A 24,157-nucleotide genomic window follows, 5' to 3' on the forward strand; every position below is an offset into this window, starting at 1 on the left:
GAATATGCTAGTTATGCCATTCTGGATAATAGATCATACAGTGTGATACCAGAGGGCACTCATCCCTACTCCTGGCCTTTTCCATTAGGAACTTAAGGCCGTGTGTCCACCAAAGTGTTTTTTCACGCGGCTGGCGTATTTTTTCAATTGTTTTCAATGGGAGCGCTGCGTTTTTAAAACGCCATGAGCGTAACGAGGCGCTGAACGTTTTTTTCACGCTGAAGTGCTGAGCGCTCTGCGTTTTTTACAGGTCGCCGAGAGTTGAAGAATGTTTAACTTTGGATAAAACACAGCGCTTATTACTGTCACTTTTTACCCAGCCGTCCAATCACAGTGGAGGAGGGGTGGGACAAATACCACACCGACCAACTGTCACAACATTCTTTCTGTACAACGACATCAACCAGCAGAGCTAACCGAAAAAAAAATATGGATGAAAACATTTTTTTAGTATGAATTTCAACAAATTATCTGCGAAATCAGTTACAAGTAAACTGTGCTGCGGATATTCTGTATCGCTGCGCTGCCAAAATGCTCATAAGCGCCCACAGCAAGGCGTTTTCAGCAGAGCGTCTAGCGTTTTCAGCTGGCTAAAAACGCTTTGGTGGACACACGGCCTAAGCGCTGTGTTTTCATTCTCACTTTGCATAGTCTTGATTTGTTACACTGCTATTCTGAGCACCTCTATCCTGGTTTCCTTGGTCTTGCTCTTTGGCCCATTGTCCTGGATATCCTTGTTTGCCTGTGTTTTTGGACCGTTAATTACAAAATATATGTCAGGCCTAATGGAGTTGGTAACTAATAATAGTAGTAAATGTGTAAAGTTGCATAAAATGGAAATACTTAATAAAGCAAGAAAAAACTACCTCAAATGTACATTTAATGATTGGATTCCACAACTGAGAAAACAAAAACAAGAAGGTTAAAGGATTTAAGGATTTTATAGGTTAAAATAAACGAAAGTGTAACGCCCATAGCTAGAAAAGCCTAACTTGCATGAAAAAAAATACGTTAACTTTCTGGCTCGTAAGTTAGTTAAACTGAAGGGTTCTACGAGCTGAGCGGACTATAAATATCTCTGGTTGCTAAAAAAAACGTCAGGCGTAACCAGGGAAACCAAGTTATTGTTTGTAAAAACTTTAGATTTCGATTGTAAAACTAATTAAAATATAAACTAATGTTTTAAAAATGTGTTATTTGGCAAGTGACCATGGTATAAGCGGGTTAATGCCCTTCGAGGTGTCCATTGTCTAGGTATTAATGGACTAGGGCGGAGGCAAGCGTCCAACGCGCACACCTCGCCGTCGTCCATTAATACCTGACAATGGACACTCCGTCGGGCATTAACCCTTACATACATTAGCCGAGCTCTAGCGTGAATGACTGATGTAACATAAACATTGGTAAAACAAATCTTGCTCCATGCTTAATCTTTCCTCAAAGTAGTGAGAACGACAGACATTCTGCATTAATAGACACAGTTTTAGGTAATAATGGCCCACAGTTAATTAGCAGAAGTATTTCAGTAAGACAGTAATAATGTGAGTTAACCGGTTAGCTGGAGATAACACGATATAAAACTCAAAACTAAGTATTTTGAACACCATCTTTCCTGCATTGAACCCTGAGATTTGAGAAGCAGTCGTAAGTAAAATAAAGGGAACACAGCAAAAGGATTATACTGCTGTGGAATTGTGGTAAAGATTAATTTTAACCACTGATTCTTCACATGCTCGTCCTTGGGCAGTGAAAAAAAAAAACTGTATTGTAGAGCACGGGGTCTTCTCGACATGATGCTGTCCAGTGTCCACAGGAATCAGCTTCCGGGTTGAGGTTCAAGTTTTCCCTGGTGTCTGCATGTGCAATTAGTGGGTGGGCAATATGCTAATGTTTCGTCTTGACGTCACAACAAAACGGCTTATGACTGGTTTGAAAAAAACAGTCGAGTCTTAGGCTGCGTCCCAATTCGCCTACTTAAACTACGCCCTAAATGTATGTACTCTTTTTGTGTAGAAAAAGTACATACTTTTGAGTGTGTAGCAAAAGAGTAGGCAAGCTTTGGGACATACTCGTCATCTTTAACGGCCAGATCTGTCGCGTGCATCCTGTCACCGTAAACTGCCCTGTCAATCATCTCGTCACAGTTAAAATCCTCCATTCAATCTAATTTAATTTCTTACCGTTTCGGAGAGAAATGTAGTAACACGTTCATCTGCCAGTCGTGGGTCTTTCATGCAGAGACTCTTGCATGAAAAGGTTAGCTCTGCAATTTGAATATAATAATGCATTTAAAAGTTAATGGCTAAACGTATCTTTACAAAGTTCACAATGCTGCAGATGCAATATAATGTAGACAACATTGAATAAAGACATTTTCGTCAGGTTAGATACTGATAATTAATCACTCAAACCCCTTTATCTAAACCTCTCTACATAACCACCGGACTCGCGCGTCCTCCATGTCTGTAGTTGTTTAACACTTTTCAGTCGTGTTTGTAGTTCTAACCGAATCCTCGTCCAACGCGCGATGGGTTGTGGGCAATATTAGCCGTTAGAGTGTGCATCGATCTGCACTTCGGATTCTGACCGGAAATAGTAGACCATCCGGGTCTCTTTGGAACACTTGTTTCAACATACTACGATTTGGGATGTACTAATTCTATTTTCGAATACTATTTAGGACGGATAGTATGCGAATTGGGACGCAGCATTACTTTTGCAAGATAACTTTATATAAGGTACACTTTCAGATTTAAAACTTTGCAGGATGTTTTCATTCACTTAGAGCTATGTCCTTATTTCTTTCTTTCTTTCTTTCTTTCTTTCTTTCTTTCTTTCTTTCTTTCTTTCTTTCTTTCTTTCTTTCTTTCTTTCTTTCTTTCTTTCTTTCTTTCTTTCTTTCTTTCTTTCTTTCTTTCCTTTCTTTCTTTCCTTTCTTTCTTTCCTTCATTCTTTCTTTCTTTCTTTCTTTCTTTCTTTCTTTCTTTCTTTCTTTCTTTCTTTCTTTCTTTCTTTCTTTCTTTCTTTCTTTCTTTCTTTCTTTCTTTCTTTCTTTCTTTCTTTCTTTCTTTCTTTGGCATGAAAATCCATTTTATCCAAATATCTGCTCTAATCCTGGTAGTTTATTCTACTGAACATTTTCATTGTATTCACTTATGAGGATTTTTCATACAAAAGACAAAAGTGGATAAAAAGTCATGGAAAATGCTAAATCCAAGTGCCCTTTTCTACTGTCCACTTTGTATCCTCTGTTGCAAAGATGAGACAGCAGAAAACATTCTTCTCCTGCTCCTTTTTGTGTGGTAAGCTCTTAATCATAATTATGGGGCTTTGGTGAATTCAGTTTTTGTGTTCTTTCAGTGGCCTACAGACACAGCCAGAAATAAGAGTCCCAGTCTCTAAGCGGCTATTGATTTATTTTCAATGAGTTAGTGTTATACAAAGTCCTAGAGGATGAGGACGAGGAGGAGGAGACCCAGGTGATGCTATTATCAGGTGCATCTAAACATTAAGATGAAGTTGGTGAACATGAGCCAAGTCCCCATCACTTAGAAACCATGGGAAGACTGCTGTAGCATCCCTATTCAACCGGCCTCTGTGAGATTCCCATCAGGATTTGAACAATGGGGCCACAACAACTGGCCTGAATATTGGGCCTGCTGGTCTTTTATTACCCAGCAGTCTGTGAATGTGTAACATAATAGGGGTATGCATGTATGTTGGGATCTTTTGCTGTGGTAATTCAGTTATGTTATTCACGTTGAGAGCATCTTTAAGGTGTATGCGCAGTGAGTGATGCCATTTTTTCCAGGGAATCTGATGGATATTGAAAACAGGCAGTTGTGTAAACCGAAACCTCTTCACTTTATTAAACCATAGACCGGAGTAACCTATCAGTCTGATGCATGTTACAGAGGCTGAGCAGTCCTCAGATGGGCTGAGGAGAGGAACGGGTGCCATCGCACACTCATTAGACCCAGGAGCCGCTCTGTGGACCCTCTTGTTAAAGCCTTCACGCCTGGCCTGTTTATGTGGGTGGCGAAAAGATTTGCATTCTGCAGATCAAAAGATTTCCATATTCCTCTTAAAATGCAGTTTAGAGTCAGACACTCGAGGAAAAATTCATTTTTCTCTCTATAATGAGCAACGCCGTGTGTGGACCAGAAAGTCAACTTTGCAATTCATAATTGTAGCTACGATCAGAAGAGTTTTGTCTCACTTTTGTGAGCGCACACTACTCAACCATGAAAATGTATTTAAATACAAAGCCTTACACAGATCCTACAATGAAAATTCGGTCATAATTTACTTACCTTCATGTAAAAAAAAGAAAAAATAAAGAAATCTTTTGGTCGACAATACGATCATCGACCAATCGTCGATTAATCGTTAACATCCCTAAATCCAGCTAACAGGGAATGTTCTCAGAACTTTGGCTAACGTTCTGTCAAGGTTTCTTAAAGTTAAGAACCAACCGTCCTCCAGGAATATGCTGGTCTATAATAATGTTCTCAAAATGTCGTTCATGGAACTTCTTTTCTGAAACTTCGTTTCTGGTTGGATGTTTGTGTAACATTTTTTAAATGTTACTACTTCAGTAGTTTCAGATTGTACCTAAAGTACATTCGAAAGTAACGTTGTCATAATGTCTGCAAAAAGATAAAATGGAATGTTCCCTTAAAGGCAGGGTAGGTAAGTTTGAGAAACTAGCAGAAAACCGCTGGATTTTGGAAAGTATCCAACAGAGAAACTCCCACCCCCTCCCTTTAGGGCTCCTTCCAAAGCCACGCCCCCAAAACACATGAACGCGTGATGCCGACCGCTCAGCTGGAGGACGCGTTTACCAGCGCCGAGCGGAGAGGAACGCAGTGCATGGAGTGACATCACCTTTTTTTGCCTTGTTTGCCTGCGCTGACTGTATATGCAGGTACAGGTGGTACTGGGAATTTTGACTGTTCTTTCTCTGCCATAATTGTGAGACTTCCTAGCTTCCGGCCAGTAAGTGCCTCTCCTCGTTCGAAATGAGCGAGTCAACCGAGTGCGCGCATGTGGGCAGCTCTTGTATCAGCAGGGGTGGTAGCCATGGTAGCGAGGGAAAGTGACAGTCACTCAGCCAATCATTGGATTCATTCCGAATGGAAAGAGTAGCTGTGTTTATTGCAGTCCTGAGAGGACTACAGACACTCGATTTTTATACTCTCCTTTTCAGAGTACTTACATTTTAGATGTGTATTGATATATAAAGACAGTTTAAACAAATTTGGGAAAAAGTTTTTTAGAAACAAACTGCCTACCCTGCCTTTTAACTTTTGCCTGACCAAGAAAAAAAAGAAGTTTTTTTTTAACTTAATGTGAGTGTTAGCAAAATATTCTTAGAACATATTTTTGTTACCTGGGAAGTGTTCAGAATTAAGGAAATGCTTGTTGTGTAGTTGATAGGCCTCTTTTAGGTATCAGTAATGCCAAATTACAGGGCTTGATAATAGTGTGTTTCGTTTGTCTTTTTCAGCAAATGAAAGTGCATCACATTAATTAAGCAGTCTAGTTATTTTAAAAAAGCGACTTTGGTTAAATAAATTACATTATTTGTTGACCTTATCCATTAATCATTTATAAAATCACATCCATTTTTTATGATGACAAATACATACAAAACAACCAAAAAATGAGTGTTTTGTAATATCTAATTGACATTGTTCTATCAGAGCCATTTGTCATCTTTTGTGCTGCATCATCCTTATGAAAGTAAATTTGAGGACTAAACAAAGCAGAACGTCGATGATTCATACTGTCGGGCCATTCTCTGCGAGTTCCCTGCGAGTTCCACTCCTCATTGGCTTCATTGTCGTATCTGCTTACAAGGCAAAGATAAAGTCAGAATGGGGTTTCTATTCCCTTTAGGGGAAAAGAAGTTCTAGGCTTATAGTTTTTCCTTGTCTTCTCACCTTAAAATTGACTTTTAAAGTCGCAATTACTTCAAAGACGGTCTAAAATCTGAACAATAAAAAGCTCTGGCATTGTAAGCGTCCCAGGAGGTGTACCTGATTCATTCCTTTGGATTAAGTAATTGTTCTAACATGCAACTAAGTACATTTTCAGGCGGTGCAGTGTGTCCAGTTTCAGCAGGTGCATGCGGCACAGCGGGGCGGAGGAGGCGCCAAACAGGTTGGATGAGTACAGGTGAGCCAGGAAGCAGCTTATGCTAATTTGTCAACATGAGGAGAAATCCTCCTTAGAGCCGCACTTGTGAGAGGGAGACAAAGCTACATGGGAACCTATTAGATAACCAATTCTCCTGTCAGCCGCCTCACAGGGGGAGAGCGAGCGAGCGAGTGAGGGATAGAGAGTGTACCTGCGATGGTGGACACACAGGGATTCCATTCAAACCCAGCCCTGCAAGGTAAATGTTTATATTGCCAACCCTCTTATTCTCCATAATGAGCACGATGTTGGTTTTCTCACTGCCCTGTTTTGAATGGGTGCTTCGGCAGGTGCAACAGGCTCCCTAAGTTGACTGTTAGACTCACATTTAGAGAACCGTTTCCAGTGGTTTTGGTGAAGTAGCCTCCTGGGTTTCCTTATGTGATGTTCATGATGAGATAGTACATGAATCAAGAGAGCAGTTGTATTTCAGTGTCTTTTTTTTGCTGCAGAAGCATTGTAGGTGAATGGTGTTTGAGTTAACTGAGTTTGCACATAGTTTAACTTACAACATGATGCGATTCGGCTTATCATTTTGAGTTTAATGTGAAAAGCTAATATCTTTGTATTTGCTTAATGTCTCCATAAGGGTTCTGTCAATACAAACCTCATGTTGGATGTTGGTTGTAGTTAAAAGAGAGAGGAAAGATAAAATATGACTAATAACGTTTCAATAGTTTCTATCTATTCACACATAATTTTAGTGTAAATCTGATGCAGAAATTTGTTAGTTCTGAATTTTGACTCTCTCTCTCTCTGTACTGTATATTTTTATATTTCAAGGCCTATTAGCAGGTGCGTTTTGGTATGTGAGTTTGTGTAATACCACAGTATTATGTATGTGTACTTCAATATTTATCACACCTTTGTGTGTATTCCAGTGTGTGTCCTAGTGTGATCACTCCGACATGTATAGGCATGCAGATGTCTGTATGTGCAGAGAGTGTTAGCATTCCTGTCTCAGTGACAGTTGCTTGGCTGGCATTGAAATTAGTAATATATACAGTTCAAAAGACGGGTTGGTAATTATTATTATTGTTGGGTTATTATTATTATTATCTTTTAAACAAAATGAATTATTTTATAAAGCAAGAATTTGCATTGAATGTTTTTTTAAGTGACAGTAAATACATTTATAATGTTACAAATGCTTTTTTTTTTTCTATTCAGCAAAGTATCCTGAACAAATTAGTGCATCACAGTTTTCTCAAAAATATAAAGCAGCACAACTGTTTTCAACATTAATAATAATAAGAAATATTATCTTGAGCAGCAAATCAGCATGTTAGATTTCTGAAGGAACATGTGACACTGAAGATATAAATTAATGGCTGTTGAAAAATCAGCTTTGCCATTACACAAATGAATTGCATTTTTAAATAATTAAAGCAGAGTTCATTTTTATATTGTAATAATTTTCCTACATTATTACTGTTTTAATATCTTTTTAATCGAATAAATTCAGCTTTGGAGAGCATAAGCCGGTGTCCACATAACTTTTTTGGTCTGGTTCTCAATGGAACACCTGGAGATGCTGCTTGGTACTCACACTTTGCACGGCACTCTAATCGTACAAGCTGTCGTCATCACTTTCCTCCTGACTGCTCTCCTCACTACCTTCTTTATTCTCGAAAATGGCAGATGATGATGTTTTTTTTTTTTTTTAATAACTTTAATGACACAGACAAGAGCAGGAATATTAGGCTGCTGTCACTTTAAGACCGGCTGTGCGCACAGATAACCGCGCTAGTCCCGATTTTCACCTCTTCTTCCGCATTTAAAATCATTTGAATGTGTAAATTGGCAAGACAAAACACGTCCAAATGATAAACTTTCACTCTACGATGGTTAAACTTAGCAGTTAATCCGCGAATCACATGCATTCCGAAGCGTGGGGCCTTGTCCGTACGGATCACGGATCAACTGCGATCGGTTGCACCCCTAGAAATTAATGAACACCCTTATCATCATGATTGCTATCTTACCAGAAATGAAGAAAAAATCCAACTCCAGGAAGTTTATTTTTACCACGTATGCGAACCAGTTATGTGCACTCCTAGGCATAAGAGACTTCTTTCAAAAGCTTACAAAATTCTTACCTATCCCAAGAATGTTAGTGATTGTTGCTTGAATTTTTCATTTCCTGAGATTACGTAGCTAATTTTTATTGACCACCAATGGAGAAAGATGCTTTTTGGCAGCATAATGGTAGTTACAGTTTCTAAGAGCAGAGGGTAATTGCTAATGCTAAACAGCAGTGGTGGACGAAGTACACATACCATGTACTTGAGTAAAAGTAAAGATACTCAAGGTAAAATATTACTCAAGTAAAAGTAGAAGTGCTGCCTTTAAACATTCACTTGAGTAAAAGTACAAAAGTATTTGCCTTCAAATGTACTTAAGTATCCAAGTACTTGGATTTTTTATGGCTATAATGTCTTATTATAATTTGTCACAAGACTCTTGCTTAACTCAGTCTAAGTGAAGACTAATGTCACTCCAATTGGCACACCAATCTATTAATGAAATTACATTCATTTGTCTGATATATATATATATATATATATATATATACTGTATATATATATACTGTACACAGTATACTATACACAGTACTGTGTATATATATATATATATATATATATATTTGAATTTAATTAACTTTTTGTGTGTTTAATTTTGGAGGGAAGGGGATTGTTCCCATAAGGTATAAAAAAATTACAGTATTTACTGTATATATTTTTCTCCAGCGCCTATGGTCATAATTATTAACATCTTAATGTTATGATACATTCACATAAACCTGCATAACGCCATTAAATATACACTCACCGGCCACTTTATTAGGTACACCTGTCCAACTGCTCGTTAACACTTAATTTCTAAGCAACCAATCACATGGCGGCAACTCAGTGCATTTAGGCATGTAGACATGGTCAAGACAATCTCCTGCAGTTCAAACCGAGCATCAGTATGGGGAAGAAAGGTGATTTGAGTGACTTTGAACGTGGCATGATTGTTGGTGCCAGAAGGGCTGGTCTGAGTATTTCAGAAACTGCTAATCTACTGGGATTTTCACGCACAACCATCTCTAGGGTTTACAGAGAATGGTCCGAAAAAGAAAAAACATCCAGTGAGCGGCAGTTCTGTGGGCGGAAATGCCTTGTTGATGCCAGAGGTCAGAGGAGAATGGCCAGACTGGTTCGAGCTGATAGAAGGGCAACAGTGACTGAAATAACCACTCGTTACAACCGAGGTATGCAGCAAAGCATTTGTGAAGCCACAACACGCACAACCTTAAGGCGGATGGGCTACAACAGCAGAAGACTCCACCGGGTACCACTCATCTCCACTACAAATAGGAAAAAGAGGCTACAATTTGCAAGAGCTCACCAAAATTGAACAGTTGAAGACTGGAAAAATGTTGCCTGGTCTGATGAGTCTCGATTTCTGTTGAGACATTCAGATGTTAGAGTCAGAATTTGGCGTAAACAGAATGAGAACATGGAACCATCATGCCTTGTTACCACTGTGCAGGCTGGTGGTGGTGGTGTAATGGTGTGGGGGATGTTTTCCTGGCACACTTTAGGCCCCTTAGTGCCAATTGGGCATCGTTTAAATGCCACGGCCTACCTGAGCATTGTTTCTGACCATGTCCATCCCTTTATGGCCACCATGTACCCATCCTCTGATGGCTACTTCCACCATGTCACAAAGCTCTAATCATTTCAAATTGGTTTCTTGAACATGACAATGAGTTCACTGTACTAAAATGGCCTCCACAGTCACCAGATCTCAACCCAATAGAGCATCTTTGGGATGTGGTGGAACGGGAGATTCGCATTATGGATGTGCAGCCGACAAATCTGCGGCAACTGTGTGATGCCATCATGTCAATATGGACCAAACTCCCTGAGGAATGCTTCCAGCACCTTGTTGAATCTATGCCACGAAGAATTGAGGCAGTTCTGAAGGCAAAAGGGGGTCCAACCCGTTACTAGCATGGGGTACCTAATAAAGTGGCCGGTGAGTGTATATATTAGAGGTGGGCATAGATTAATTTTTTTAATCTAGATTAATATTGAAATGAATCTAGATTAATCTAGATTAAATGGCTCATTTGAATTCTCCCGAAGGCATTCAGAATATGTGTGCTACCCAAATAATGACTAAAAGTAAGTCTTTGAGAATAGTTTGCCTCGCGTAGGGATGTGCATTTCTGCCAAAAATGCCATTCGACAATCGAGGAGCAAAAGTCGAATATCGTAAAAAATAAAAAAAACAAAAAAAAAACGCAATGACAGAAAGGGAGGCCAATTTCATCTTTAGCGATTTGTCATCAAACAAACTGTTTATTAATTGAACAAGTAACATGTTTTCGTCCTTTTTTTTAACATAGTAGGCTAATTGGAAGAAGAAAAACAATACGCACGACAGTCCGTTTTTGCATCGCCAATGCTCGTTAGATCAAAAAATAATGTCATCATATGTCATAAGAATTTTATGTGAACCTGCCTTGTTACTGCAATAGCCTCATTTTTAAACAAATTAGTTTCAATCAATGTAAACTATTCGTGTGATTATGCCACTGCGCAATACACGCGCAATACACACACAATGTATTACCTGAATGAAATGAAATCGAATGTATCGTCCTGTGGAATCATTCATTCACAGACAGCATACAAAGATGTTCAACTAATAAAGATCTTCATCGCCAGTGTTGTGCTAGTTACTAAGAAATAGTAACTAGTTACAGTTACTAGTTACTTCATTCAAAAAGTAACTCAATTACTTTGTTGATTACTTACACCAAAAAGTAATGCGTTACTGTTAAAAGTAACTTTTTAGTTACTTTTTTAAAGAAAGTTCTTAAATGTTCCCATTAATGCCCTTTTATGCGTTATGGTCTATACAAACACAAAACTGACTTAAACAGAAAGTAATTTTTAAACACTATTTTATTTAAGTCAGACCAGCACAAACTGAATATATCAAGGATTTCTGAAATAAATAACAACACAAGCATTTTTAAAGCTAGTGACTTGTTTGCTTTCTCAACATTGATATTTTCATGCAGCTGACAGTATACGTTTTTACCACTGTGGTTTTTACTGCATGAATTAATATTTGAGCAATACAATTGTACCTTGATCATTCTTGTTAATTCATAGTAGGCCTACATTAACTAAGGAGATACAAATACATCTAACAATGAATGATACTTCTACAACATTTATTAACCATATTTAATGCTAAAATTGTAATCTTATTGTAAAGTGACATTTATATGATTCAAGCTTAAAGAAGATAGCCATATTTAAATGTCTGCAAAGGCCAGAGCATTAAAATTACATAAATGTAGACCTATATTACATGTACAGTCTTTCACTTTATTTGCTTAAATTTTAGAACACTTGATTAGACTTGATGTCGGCTGCATGAACATATCAATGTAAGCAATCAATCACGTCACTAGTTTTTAAAATACAACTTCGCCGGCTAATGAATGCATAAAAGTGACCAGCTGGATATAAACAAATGCAAATAGATGGTAACAATTGCGACATAAAACATGTGGGTCAGGTCTGCATGTGTTTTTGCCACATTGCTTTAATCGCTTGAGGTAAGTTAGCCGTTACTAATGTTATTCCTCTCAGACTCGACGGCAAGCTTCTGTTCTTTCTCTGCTGAATGTGCTGATGCAGCATCTAGTCAAAAAATTAATTACTTTATAATGATATGGCAATGTGTACTTAAGTGTTCTGTATTCATACCGTTTCGCTGTCTGTGTTTTAAATGCGCATCAAGTGCTCAGCGCTCTCCGTGCAGCTTGTAATCTCCGTGCTCGCGCTGCCTCACGTGTACGTAAACAACTCAGCCAGTGAGTTTGTTATGTGTCCTCAGGTGTCCTCTCGCTCTGTATAATGCTAGCAGTCTCTTCAGTGCTCTCGTACTGTGTAATGACAGCGCACACTTCTCAGCCGCTCCAGCAACTAATTAATTAAAAAAAGTAACGGAGAACGCGCCATATGGTAACGGTAACGGAGTTAATTTATTTAAAAAGTAATGCGTTACAGTATTAGTTACTGTCAAAAGTAACTGCGTTACTGTAACGCGTTACTAGTAACGCGTTACTGCCCAACAATGTTCATCGCTGGCAAAAATATGATGCATTTGCAGATTTGCATTCACTAGACTAGACTGTAGATCGGCCACTTCATCCAACGCTCTTGATGCTCTTAAATCTTCCTGTTTCGACTCCGAGTGTGAATTGAAAGCGCTTCAGACGATTCAGTGCGCGAGGAACTGAACAGATCAACTGATTCGCGAACCGATTTAGACAGATCATCTGACAACTTGTTTGATGAAGTCTTTGAACAGAATCGACTCAAAAGAGTGATTCATTTGTAAATGAGCATCGCTCATGCCCATACAAAGGACACAGCGCGCTTGGAATAAACACATTTAACAACGTATTGCATTAAAATAAAGTAACGAGAGGAACGTCGCCCAACGTAACAAAGTAAAAGTACACCTTGTGTCCCTGACAGGAAAATACCCTACTGTGCGATCTGTGACAGTAGGCGCGGCGTCATACTACACATTAGAATTGCGCGAAAATATAACGATATTCGAAAAAGCTATTTATGATCCCAACCCAACTTTGATTAACGGCGATATTTTTTTTTATCACCCGATAAGAGTCTCACGTTAACGCAGCACGTTAACGCCGATAACGGCCCAGCACTAATATATATATATATATATATATATATATATATATATTAGTGCTGTCAAACGATTAAAATATTTAATCGCGATTAATCGCATTAATGTCATAGTTAACTCGCGATTAATCGCAATTAATCTCTTTATCTAGAATCTTTATCTATTCTAAATGTCTCTTGATTTCTTTTTGTCCCATTATTTCTTCTCATTTTAATGCTCTTATCAACATGGAAAAGTGGATCGGCTTGCTTTGTGCAAATGTTTTTTATTGAAAACAACATTGGCATATACTCAAATGAGCAATTTCAGTTCAATTTCAACTAACATTCTCACTTGGAGCAAATAATCTCTCACACAATGTAACACTGTCCATCAATAAAAGGGTGAACGAAATACTGACGAGGTCCTGATATTGACGAGGGGGCGGAGAATTCGCATCAGCTGTGTGTGTGTGTGTGTGTGTGTGCATCAAGTGGTATTTCAGACTAGACGTGCTGTGATGATGATAGCTCAGTTCACAACGACAAAACACACAGATCACTTTGGTCTTGTCAATGGAACCATTTGGCAACTTTTTAAAAGTAAACTTTCCATTCAGAATGCGTCTCGCGCTCGTCATCCACTCAAAACGTAACGTTAACCTACTATTTAGCTGGCTCACAAGCCCAAACGAGTGTGTGCGGGGTGCCTGTTGTTTTGTTGTTTCCGGTCTAGCTATATCCGCTTGCGCTTTGGTTGACGAAGCAACAAAACGTCCTCGCGCGGCGCAAGCCATTGAAATGAATGGGTTTCATAGTGCAGCGCCGCACAGCGCCGCGTCCTGTTGCAAAAGCATGTGAAAAAAACTTTAAAGTTTGCTAGGCCAAAAAGACCGTTAATCGCGCGATAAAAAATAACGTGACCGCACGGCGGCGATATCACTGTCACAGCCATCTATGTTCGCAACTCTCATATTTAACGGCTCTGGTTCCCGCTTAGTAGATACCGCCAAGGCAAGTTCAAAACAAAGCGCACACGCTGTACTGTGATTGGTGGCTCGTTTGACCAGTTACGTTTTTATCCACTCATAAATAAAAAGGAACGACTGATTTTGAAAATGTAGTAGAGTTAAAAAGTAAGATATTTGACTTTGAAATGTAGTGGAGTTAAAGTAAAAGTCTCGCAAAATTTAAATACTTGAGTAAAGTACAGATACCCAAAAAAGCTACTTAAGTACAGTAACAAATTACATTTACTTCGTTACTGTCCACCACTGCTAAACAGCCAAACTCTGAATCCATTCTATGGTACAGTATGCCATTTTTTATTACCTCTCTCACTATTACTTGCATTCCAACCAGGTATCTCATTAATTCAGGCCTTTTAATCTCAGAGGTGGACAAAAGCGGAAATGTGTGTGCGCGGTCTTGGCTTTGCTTTTTATAGGTCATGTCACCTTGTCCATACTTGTTATTTTGATGAAACACACTCCTCTTCATGTCTAGCCCTAAAGGTCAATGGTCAAAAGGTGTACACCTGATCGGCTTTAGCAATCATATTCATTTCCTGTGTAACTGTATCCCAAAGAAGAGACATAAGGGATTACTCCTCAGATATGAATAATCTGCGTATCTATATTTAGTACCCTGTTTTGCTTGTTGTGTCGAAGATAAGGAATAGACACACAGCTGGTGGTGGGGAAGCAATGACCCATCCTTGCCCTTGCCTTCTACATGCTGACACACTGCTAAAAAGACCACATCATCCCACCACACACATCACCCCCCTTTTGTTCACCTCTTCCTTTTGAAACTTGATCTTTTGAATTTCAAAGGCAGAGAGGAAACCAATGCTCCATCCTGGTATCTATACTCTTGCGGGACATCCTTTGTTATCTGTCCTCAGAATGGTTGTTCATTGGCCATTGATAAGCACACCTCAGAACACCTTTGGTTTACAAAGGGGTACATAAATATACCTTTTTTCTTCTGCATGCGTTTCAACTCAGTCAGCAGATGGAACATAAAGGTTGGACGTCTACGTGGGCTACAGTAGGTGCAACATGGTGACCTTCTTAGTTCCTCAAAAAAGATAGGGAGATATAGGTTTTCTTGTTCTAAGCACAGAGAGATTGAGAGTCATTGTTTGCATGGAGGTATTTCCCATTTTCCTTTTTTTATTAAATTAAAATAAATTACGTTTAATTACATTTAGATTGGGATTAGATGTGTAAGACGCTAGTCCTACACACAAGAGCATTTTAAGGGCAAAAAACTGACAAATGTCTTGAGATACATTATCTGAACATTGTTTTCAGGTGTGGTAACCGTAGTATAAGCAGAATAATTGAATTATACGCTTTGCATCGTGGCCTCGGGCATTACCACCTCGGGTGTGCATTATTTTTTTTAATAATTCACCGTCCCGTCGTCAATTATTTCTCACTTAATGCAACTTGCAAAACACTTAAAAGCAGACTTTTAGTGCACTTAAGTCATTTATGCAATACATATTGTACACAAAACTGTTTTTAGCTTTATTTTGGGATCTGATGTGTGTTCAGCCCATTATTTGTTCTGTCTGGTTCCGCTCAGTGTGTCCATCTCTGTTACAGATCATTTTTAGAGTTGTGCATTATCACCCACAATAAGCCCCCAAAACAACTTGACTCAATTCACACCGTGTCACCTCACATTTCCCGCTCTACTCTCCTCTGGAGAATCAAACAGGAAGAAACATTCTGTTCAGACCGGTTGTACTTGGGACAGGCCTGGCAGGACAAATGAGATGGTGTCTACTATTTCAATAGAGCAACTGTAAATGGTTGTTTGTTACGTTACAGTTAAGCTCTTAGCATGAATCTTCTGCGTGACACTTCACAACTGTCGTCTTGAGTGCCTGATTTATTCATGATATTCCTTCAACCGTCGGAAAGAAAAATAATGTACCTCCCCTCAACTTTTTTTGCAGATGAAAAACTCTCCATGGGTTCGTAACGGATTTGTCAGGTCTGTAATGGATTTTGAAGGCAGAAAAAGTTACCATGAGACGTAGAGGCAAAAAGCAAACAATCTTTCAGCCGTGCGAGTGTGAGGAACATCTTCCTCATCCATAAAAGAAAAGTTCAACTGCTTTTAGCTGTGTTCTTCCTATTTTTATTGCAACCCTGTGCACAATACAACAATTTAAATAGATATGAATGCAAAGAGTGCTCCAATTGGAGTAATCCGCTTAGACCTAGTCTGTGTTCAAAGAACCTACCTGTGTTATCGTCTGAAGCACGAAGGTCATTTTCCTCTTATGGATGTCAGCGAGGAGCACAAAGATATTTTAATGAATGGTCATTTAAATGCCTGAGCTCATCCATTCAGAGGAAGCCAATGAACGATTTGGCTCTGCTCAATTTGTCAGCTAAATAAATGTAACTGAGAGCATTCCACTAAAAAAAAAATCTCTAAATGTTTTGACTGTTACAGAATGTACACTCTGCTTTTCATCTCTGGCTGTTGAATTGGGTAATTTCCCTTTGGCAGGTTAAGTTAATTTATCATTACTACTTTATTTGACTTTCTCACTCAGCGTGACCCTGTTCTAGCCTGACTACGTCAGACTTCGTACTTCCGCTCAATTTCATTTCGCTTCTGTACTTAGTCTGAGACATCGACATGTCTCTCAGTTTTCCTCCGGCCTGAAAACAGCCGGCCAATCAACGAACAGAGGGCGGGCTGAGAGCCGTGACGTAGACGCTAAGCGCCGAGTTTAAGATTGGGGAAATCGAAAACGACCGCGGATATGGAGACACGGGATGCAATTCGCTCTGTTGTGGAGAATATTCCTGTCATTTCCAAACTGAAGCCCGGACAAGACGAGTGTTTGTTAAACATTTTGAATGGAGGTGATGTCGTGGCCCTACTCCCGACAGGTTTTGGTAAAAGTTTAATTTATCAAATATTACCGATCGTCAGCGAGAAACTGGGGAGGCCAAAGATCGGCAAGGCGATAGTTGTGATTGTGTCCCCCTTGGTTGCACTCATGGTGGAGGATAAGGTTAAGGAGGCAGCAAAACTCGGTCAGCCATGTCCACTCCGGTATTTTGCTCGATGGTTTCCTTTTCGCATCATACATGTTTACAGTGGAAATTCGATGCGGCTGAGCTGGCGAATAACACACGTCATAACCAAACGTGATTGGTTTACGGGTAACCAATGATTTTATACTTCAGACAAGCGCTTCAAATAAAGCGTAATATAATTAACACCAGAAAATAAATTTTATTTTATTTTTTATTTTAAAGTAAATGTTGACTTTTTCAATATGGTGGAAAAAATCAGCATGTGCACACCTGCAGCCTCTTCTTGCTGTAAACTTTGTCCGTTGACCCCATCCTTTGGCAGGTTAAGTTAATTTATCATTACTACTTTATTTGACTTTCTCACTCAGTGTGACCCTGTTCTAGCCTGACTACGTCAGACTTCGTACTTCCGCTCAACTTCATTTCGCTTCTGTACTTAGTCTGAGACATCGAATTGCATCCCGTGTCTCACATATGCAGATCCCCCCGGGGGTCTGGATGGGCTCAACATTTTGTCTGGATCAAGGACATGGGCGGCGTTGCAAGCACGGAGGACCAAGGTGGAACCGGAGAGTTGGGAGACCAAGGTGGAAACTGGTGGCTCGGAAGACCAAAGCAGAGCTGGTGGGAGTGAGGATGGAGGAGCCAGTGGCAAATAGGAGCTCGGTGGAGGGTGGAGGTAAAACTAGAGGCCCTGTAAGTCCATGGCAACCAATGTGATGGCTGACCATGGCGGAGCCAGAGCTGAGAGGCGAACGGGCCACAGCGGAGTCGAGGAGCTACGAAAGGCCAATCAATCGTTGAATCTAGGAGGCCGGAAGAGAACGCCGGACGACAAGGAAGACCTTTTGAGGTGGGTTCAAGTTTTGGAAAATAAATCATGACCAGACAAGTCAATAAGCACCTGCTCCGGGACAGACATAATGGCTGGCTTTGGCTCCAGGTCAAACATGGCAGCAATCTCTGGCCCTGGGATGAACAAGGGTCTGTGGCAGGCGTGGGCTCTGGGGCTAGAGCGAATTTAGGGATGAGCTCAGGGTCAACCTTTGCCAAGCAAATGAGGATATATTACCTCAATGTGAACTTTTCCATTTCAGGTTGCTCCACCACCCCGTCGTGATTAGCACCAATCCAATAGATTAATTTGTGACTGTCATCATCCCAATTTGTTTGTTGTAATAACTCACATATGCAGATAGTGTATTCTCGTAAGGAAAGACCTTTTTGGCTGAGTTGGATGAATGCCACTGCTAGATCCATATCTGTTTTAGGTTGAGTATTTTGTTACGACGGGCAGGCAAATGAGAGGAGAGGAGAGGTGAATGCAGCAGTACACTTTTATTCAGCAAACAAACAAAACAAAGAAAGAACTCTAACACAGAGAACAACTGAACAGTTTTGCTGCACACCAAAAACAATACTCGGCAAAGGAACTGAGGAAACCGAAGGCATTACATATAATGACAACGAGGAACTCAACAAGACCCATGTGGACAGCATAATCAGTAACCGTGGAAACAAACTGACACATGAGAACAAAGGAAACAGGAACTAAAATTAGGGAAAAAAGGAGATACAAACTAAAAGTCCATGGAACTGAAACTGAAACAGAGCTTAAACTTTACACAAACACTTTTTATGGCACTTGCCTTTTTTTTCCAAAAAGCATAAAGTGATTTTCTTTTTGCTTGATAAACTGAATTATACCATTGGATGGAGCCTGAAAATTCAAGGGAAATTTTTGTCACTGTACTTTGACAATTACTCACTTGAAATATTTTATTTGCTAGTAGCCATTTCTGCTTATGGGCACTCTTTTAAGCCAACCAACTGAGCCATAAATGCCATGTGACAGGAAAATGATGTCATGAAAATGCTGATCGGCTGGTGGCCACAAGAAAACTCACTGTCCAAATCCGTCAGAATTTGTATCATTTAAGTGCCCATCAATAAAGCAATATGCTTTTGGCAGCATGATAGTGTAGTTATGACATTTAACAGCAGGGGCTATACTTCACAAACACCCATTTAATGTGCGCACACAAAACTTGGGAGTCCATTGTTGTCACACACATATATTTGTGGATGCGCTTCTGCCTGGATTGTACAATTCTGGAGATGGCAATTAAGCCTTGACTTTCTATGACTTTCCATTTATGAATGTGTCAAGAGAGACTGCATTACCGGCTCTGACATGCTTGATTGCTAATAGAGTTTGGGGTGTTGGGGTTGTCAGAAAGCAGATTTGCCATTTTGGCTTATAGGAACCAACCCTGAAAGAGATTCAACTCCTAACAAAACAGAAGGAGCCTACATTAAGTATGTCATGATGAGGAGATTTTATGATTGGTGCTGCATGGATAGTACAAGCACACCATGTATCTCTATTATGATACCATCTTCTCAGGAAATTCTCAGTATACAGAGACTTCCTAATTGAAGCAGCCGATGGTCATTAGTCAGACTCAAAGATGAAAGCCGTAGGACGATGTTACAAAATATTTCAGAACCTGCTGATATCAGAGGAAAAGGAACGGTAAGATTGTAAGTACTTTTCCTCACACAGAGCTCTTGTTCAGTTTTCGGATACTTGGAATCTAGCACATTTGTATTGCATAAATTGTATGGACTACAGTTGAAATTTTTACTTGAAATTAACCTGTTGTTGTTGTTGTTATATTGTGATCCTTTTTGGAGGTTGATCACCACCAACAACATCAGAATGAGTTTTAGAGTGCAAGGTTGTCAGATTATATAAAGACTGAGTTCATAAATATTATATTGTGATGACGTTGCTCATCCCCAGTCATGTTACTCAATTAATATTCATGATCCAAATTCTAATATGTATGAATTGATGGCGTGTGCGGGTGTTTTTTTTAATAATTATTTGGCCTTGTGCACATTTCACTGTGTTTGACATACAGTATCAAACTAGTTTTACCGTTGCTCTGATATGTTTATAATGCGTTTTAATTAGGTCTGCACGATTAATTGATATTAAACCGAAATCGTGATTTGCCTTAGTGCGATTATTTTTTTTATTCAATAAATAAATGCACAGCGTGTTTGTGAAGAGCGGCTCTGATCAGTTGTAAATCCTGCTGTTTCTGAAAGCAGTGTGAGTTTGAGTCACTTATGACATGCATTTGAAAAAGCAAAATGCGTCAAACATCTTCCAAAACTTGTTATGCGAAGCTTTCATAAACCTGTTGTCCAACAAAAGACAACATTTAATAACATGTTTACTCCAAACTCACTACATAACGTCAGTCGACTGTTTGAAATTTCTTGCTGAAGAGGAGAAGCTAAAGCTGATGAGAAGCTGATAATCATTGAATGAGGCAGACAATATATCATTTTTATAGTATTCTATGTCAATTAGCATTGGATTATAAATATACTTTATGATGAAAATACCCGAGAAGGCTTGAAGAACCCAAATACACCATATACAGTATTGAGGCAGTCGTGTGTTTATTGTTTAATCGGTCAAAGTATTTCTATCGTCTTTTTATTCAGCTATAGCTGAATTAGGGATTCTTGGAACGTCGTTGTATTACTTCTGTGAGGCATATTTGGAGTTTCTGCGCAAGGGTGCCCTCCGGCATCCAGTATGATTGAAACAAACACGCAGTAATGTTTACGCCATCCTATTTTAGGTAAAACATAACATTACAAAACTAATATTTAAAAATTGAAACATTAAGATTTAATTTAAAATAAAATAAAAAGATTGTTAAAAAATTAATTAATTGGCCATTTAATAATATGTTCTAAATGTACGTTCATAAAGGTCAGGTGCAGTGCTTTTTACTGAATTCATGAGTTTAAATGAATATGTGGCATATTTTAGCATTAAAGTTTGTCCTTAAACCTGGACAAGGGTCAAATATTGGACAAATATTCTGATTTCCATTACACGAGAGTAGATGTTAAAACTTCATGCTGATTTGTACTCGGCTTTCGCCAAGATAAGCAAAACTAAGACGTAGCTTTACAGTAAACTATGCTTCTCCATTCATTTACGCTTCTTTCCATAAGGTAGTGTGACTCCCCTTCTGTCCGGCGTTAACGGCAGCAGTGTACTTGGCGCGTTAGCGCACGCGACGGCTGCAACTACAGGACCAGCACGACAACCGTCTGGATTGAACAGAGTAGGGGACATCTCTAGGGTCTTCAAGTGGGCACCTTCCGTCCTCAGTGTTTCGTCGACTAGCCCACGACACCTCAAGAGGGCTCGACAGTGACTCTGGCGTCCCAGAGTCACCCCCCTCCGTCCCCCACTCAACTCAGCCCAGCTTACTGACCTCTACATCCCTCCTGCTGCTGAGACCTAACCACAATATCACAATCTCCGCGACCCAACCATACGCGCCAACCCGTTGACTAAGGCTGTCGAGCCCCACTGGTGCGTTAATATGCAGTTTCAGTGGACAACGGTTCCGTATGGCATACCACCTACCGCAAAACACAATATCTACCCAACCACCCGTCATTCACGCAATATCCACAGGAACGTATACAAACAAACCAACAGACTCTTCAAGTTTTCAAGAACTCTACGAAACCGTAGCGTGGCGGCCTGTACACAGGCAGCTAGAATCTTTCCGTCTCAACCACAGCCAGTTGCTGCTCCTTTCTGCTGCTTCAGATAAGTTCTTTACTGTGCGACGCAACTCTTGGCCACTGAATCCGACGTCTCTGAGGAACCGGGTTGTAGAGTGTGCCACAAAACCTCGACAACCCACTTCCACTGGATAAACCTGGACTCTCCATCCTCGCTGTTCTGCTTCAGTGGCCAGATGAGCATACCGCAGTTTCTTCCTCTCATATGCCTCATCTACCGCATCCTCCCATGGCACTGTTAACTCTATCAGTTGAACAATGCGTGCTGATCCAGACCACAAAACAATATCTGGTCGTAGGTTAGTGGTGGCAATCTCAGGTGGAAAAATAAGCCGTTGGTCAAGATCAGCCAGCATCTTCCAGTCCCTAGCAGCTTCCAGTTGTCCTGGGCGAGAATTGGTGTTAACACCTTTTCTTGGTGGTTGCTCGCCTGGGCGGAGGAATATTGTCTTCTGCGTGTAATGTTTTGCTAGAACAGGTGGCAACTTATTGGTCATGTTACGCTTGCCTTCTAATGCTAAAGCCAAACATCGCAGTACTTGGTCATGGCGCCAAGTAAACCGACCTTGGCTAAGAGCCACTTTACATCCTGTCAAAATGTGCCTTAATGTGGCAGGTGATGAACACAAAGGACAAGAGGGATCCTCTCCTACCCAGAGGTTTAGGTTCTGCGGTGATGGGAGAACATCATATGTTGACCTAATAAGGAAACTGATCCTACTCTCTTCCATTAACCAAAGGTCTTGCCAGCCCATCTTACGTTGTTCCACACTCTCCCATCTCGTCCACTCTCCCTGCTTGGCCTGTGAAATGGCCTTTATACACCTCATCCTCTCCTCCTGCTGTCGCACCTCGTGGACTACCAGCTTCCTCCTTTGAGCTGGGCCTGCCTTGTGCCATTTAGGAGGAGCTAAACTGAGCCCAAAACCCCCTCTTCCATGCTGTACCTGTCCCACGATATCCCTAATTTGAAGGGCAGCCTTTGCCTCTACTACAGATTTCTTTGCTGACCACTTTCTACCAGTTTTTAACACAGGGGCTGCCTCCCTTACACATTTGTCGCGTGACTCTACTAAGGTCATTTCCAGCCTGACCTTGGCACACTTGAACTCCTCGGTTAAAGCAGAGACTGGCAGCTGCAATATTCCTTTACTATAAAGTCCTACTCTGCTGAGGCAGCGTGGAACTCCCAACCATTTCCTGATGTATGAACTTACCAACGCTTCCAGCTTCTCCACTGTTGTCAAAGAAACCTCGTACACGGTCAGTGGCCACAGCAACCTCGGCAGTAGACCAAACTGAAAGCACCAGAGTTTTAGTTTACCAGGTAGAGCACAGCTGTTTATGCTCTTCAACCCTTCCACTGCTTGTCGTCTAACTTCTCCCACCCGAACTGTGTCCTTTAGATCCCCATCGTACCATCTCCCAAGACTCTTTACTGGCTTCTCAGAAACTGTTGGTATTGCCTCACCATTAATGAAGAATGTTTTATCTACTACCTTTCCTTTAACTATCGAGATGCTCCTTGATTTAGAGGGCTTAAATTTCATTCGTGCCCATTCAATATTATCTGTTAACTTCCCCAATAACCGATTAGTGCAGGCTACTGTTGTAGTCATGGTTGTCATGTCATCCATGTATGCTCTGATTGGTGGTAGTCGCATCCCAGAAGCCAAGCGCTCTCCTCCTACTACCCATCTTGATGCCCTCATGATTACTTCCATCGCCATGGTAAAAGCCAGTGGAGAAATGGTGCATCCTGCCATTATTCCAACCTCTAGGCATTGCCATGCAGTGCTGAATTTTGGAGTTGAGAAACTGAATTGCAAATCTCCAAAATAGGCTTTCACTAAATTTGTTATTGACATTGGTACTCTGAAAAAATCAAATGCTGCCCAAAGAAGCTCATGTGGCACTGAACCATATGCATTAGCCAAATCCAGGAATGTCACATGGAGCTCCTTCCTCTCCTTTTTAGCTGACTGAATTCGTTGCCAGATAACATTGATGTGTTCTAAGCATCCTGAGAACCCTGGAATACCCGCTTTTTGAACTGAGGTGTCAATGAAGCCATTCTTTAACAGGTAGGTGGACAATCTCTGGGCAATAATGCTGAAGAAAATCTTACCCTCAACGTTTAATAGTGAAATAGGACGAAACTGACTGATGCTTGTAGCATCTTTTTCTTTAGGTATAAAGACTCCACCTGCTCTGCGCCATGCTCTAGGTACAACCTGTTTTTCCCATGCCACTTTTATCAATTTCCACAGAATTCGCAGAACTCCTGAAGCACTCTTGTACACTCTGTACGGAACTCCATTAGGCCCTGGAGATGATGAAGCCCTTGCCTTTCTCACAGCCTGCTCTACCTCTTTCCACTTAGGTGCACAGACCTCCATTTGGTATTCTGGTGGGTTGATAGGTGGTATGTCTGATGGAATTGACATAGGCTCATGCCTTTTTGCATCTGTATGCGTGTCCTCCAAATATCTCTCTAGCTCAATCCTAGATGTTTTTAAAGTGCCATTCTTCTCACTGGTGAAT

The 24,157-nt window shown here is 40.3% G+C and overlaps 1 protein-coding gene across 2 annotated transcripts in view; it reads left to right on the top strand.

Moving 5' to 3' along the window:
* The window catches only part of LOC130086678 (inactive N-acetylated-alpha-linked acidic dipeptidase-like protein 2), a 398,589-nt gene that overhangs the window by 44,815 nt on the left and 329,617 nt on the right, over positions 1–24,157 (top strand). Inside the window, exon 1 of one of the 2 annotated variants that reach the window (XM_056252806.1) lies at positions 6,228–6,400. The exons of the other annotated variant lie outside the window; for it this stretch is intronic. Coding sequence (XP_056108781.1) covers positions 6,358–6,400 — 43 coding nt within the window. The 5' untranslated portion in view covers positions 6,228–6,357. Of the gene's footprint in view, positions 1–6,227; positions 6,401–24,157 lie in introns of those variants that run through there. 2 annotated transcript variants of the gene reach the window in all.

The sequence above is a fragment of the Rhinichthys klamathensis genome, unplaced genomic scaffold, assembly GCF_029890125.1.
Source record: "Rhinichthys klamathensis goyatoka isolate OS25496 unplaced genomic scaffold, OSU_Roscu_1.1 h1tg000098l_1, whole genome shotgun sequence".
Taxonomy (NCBI): Eukaryota; Metazoa; Chordata; class Actinopteri; order Cypriniformes; family Leuciscidae; genus Rhinichthys; species Rhinichthys klamathensis.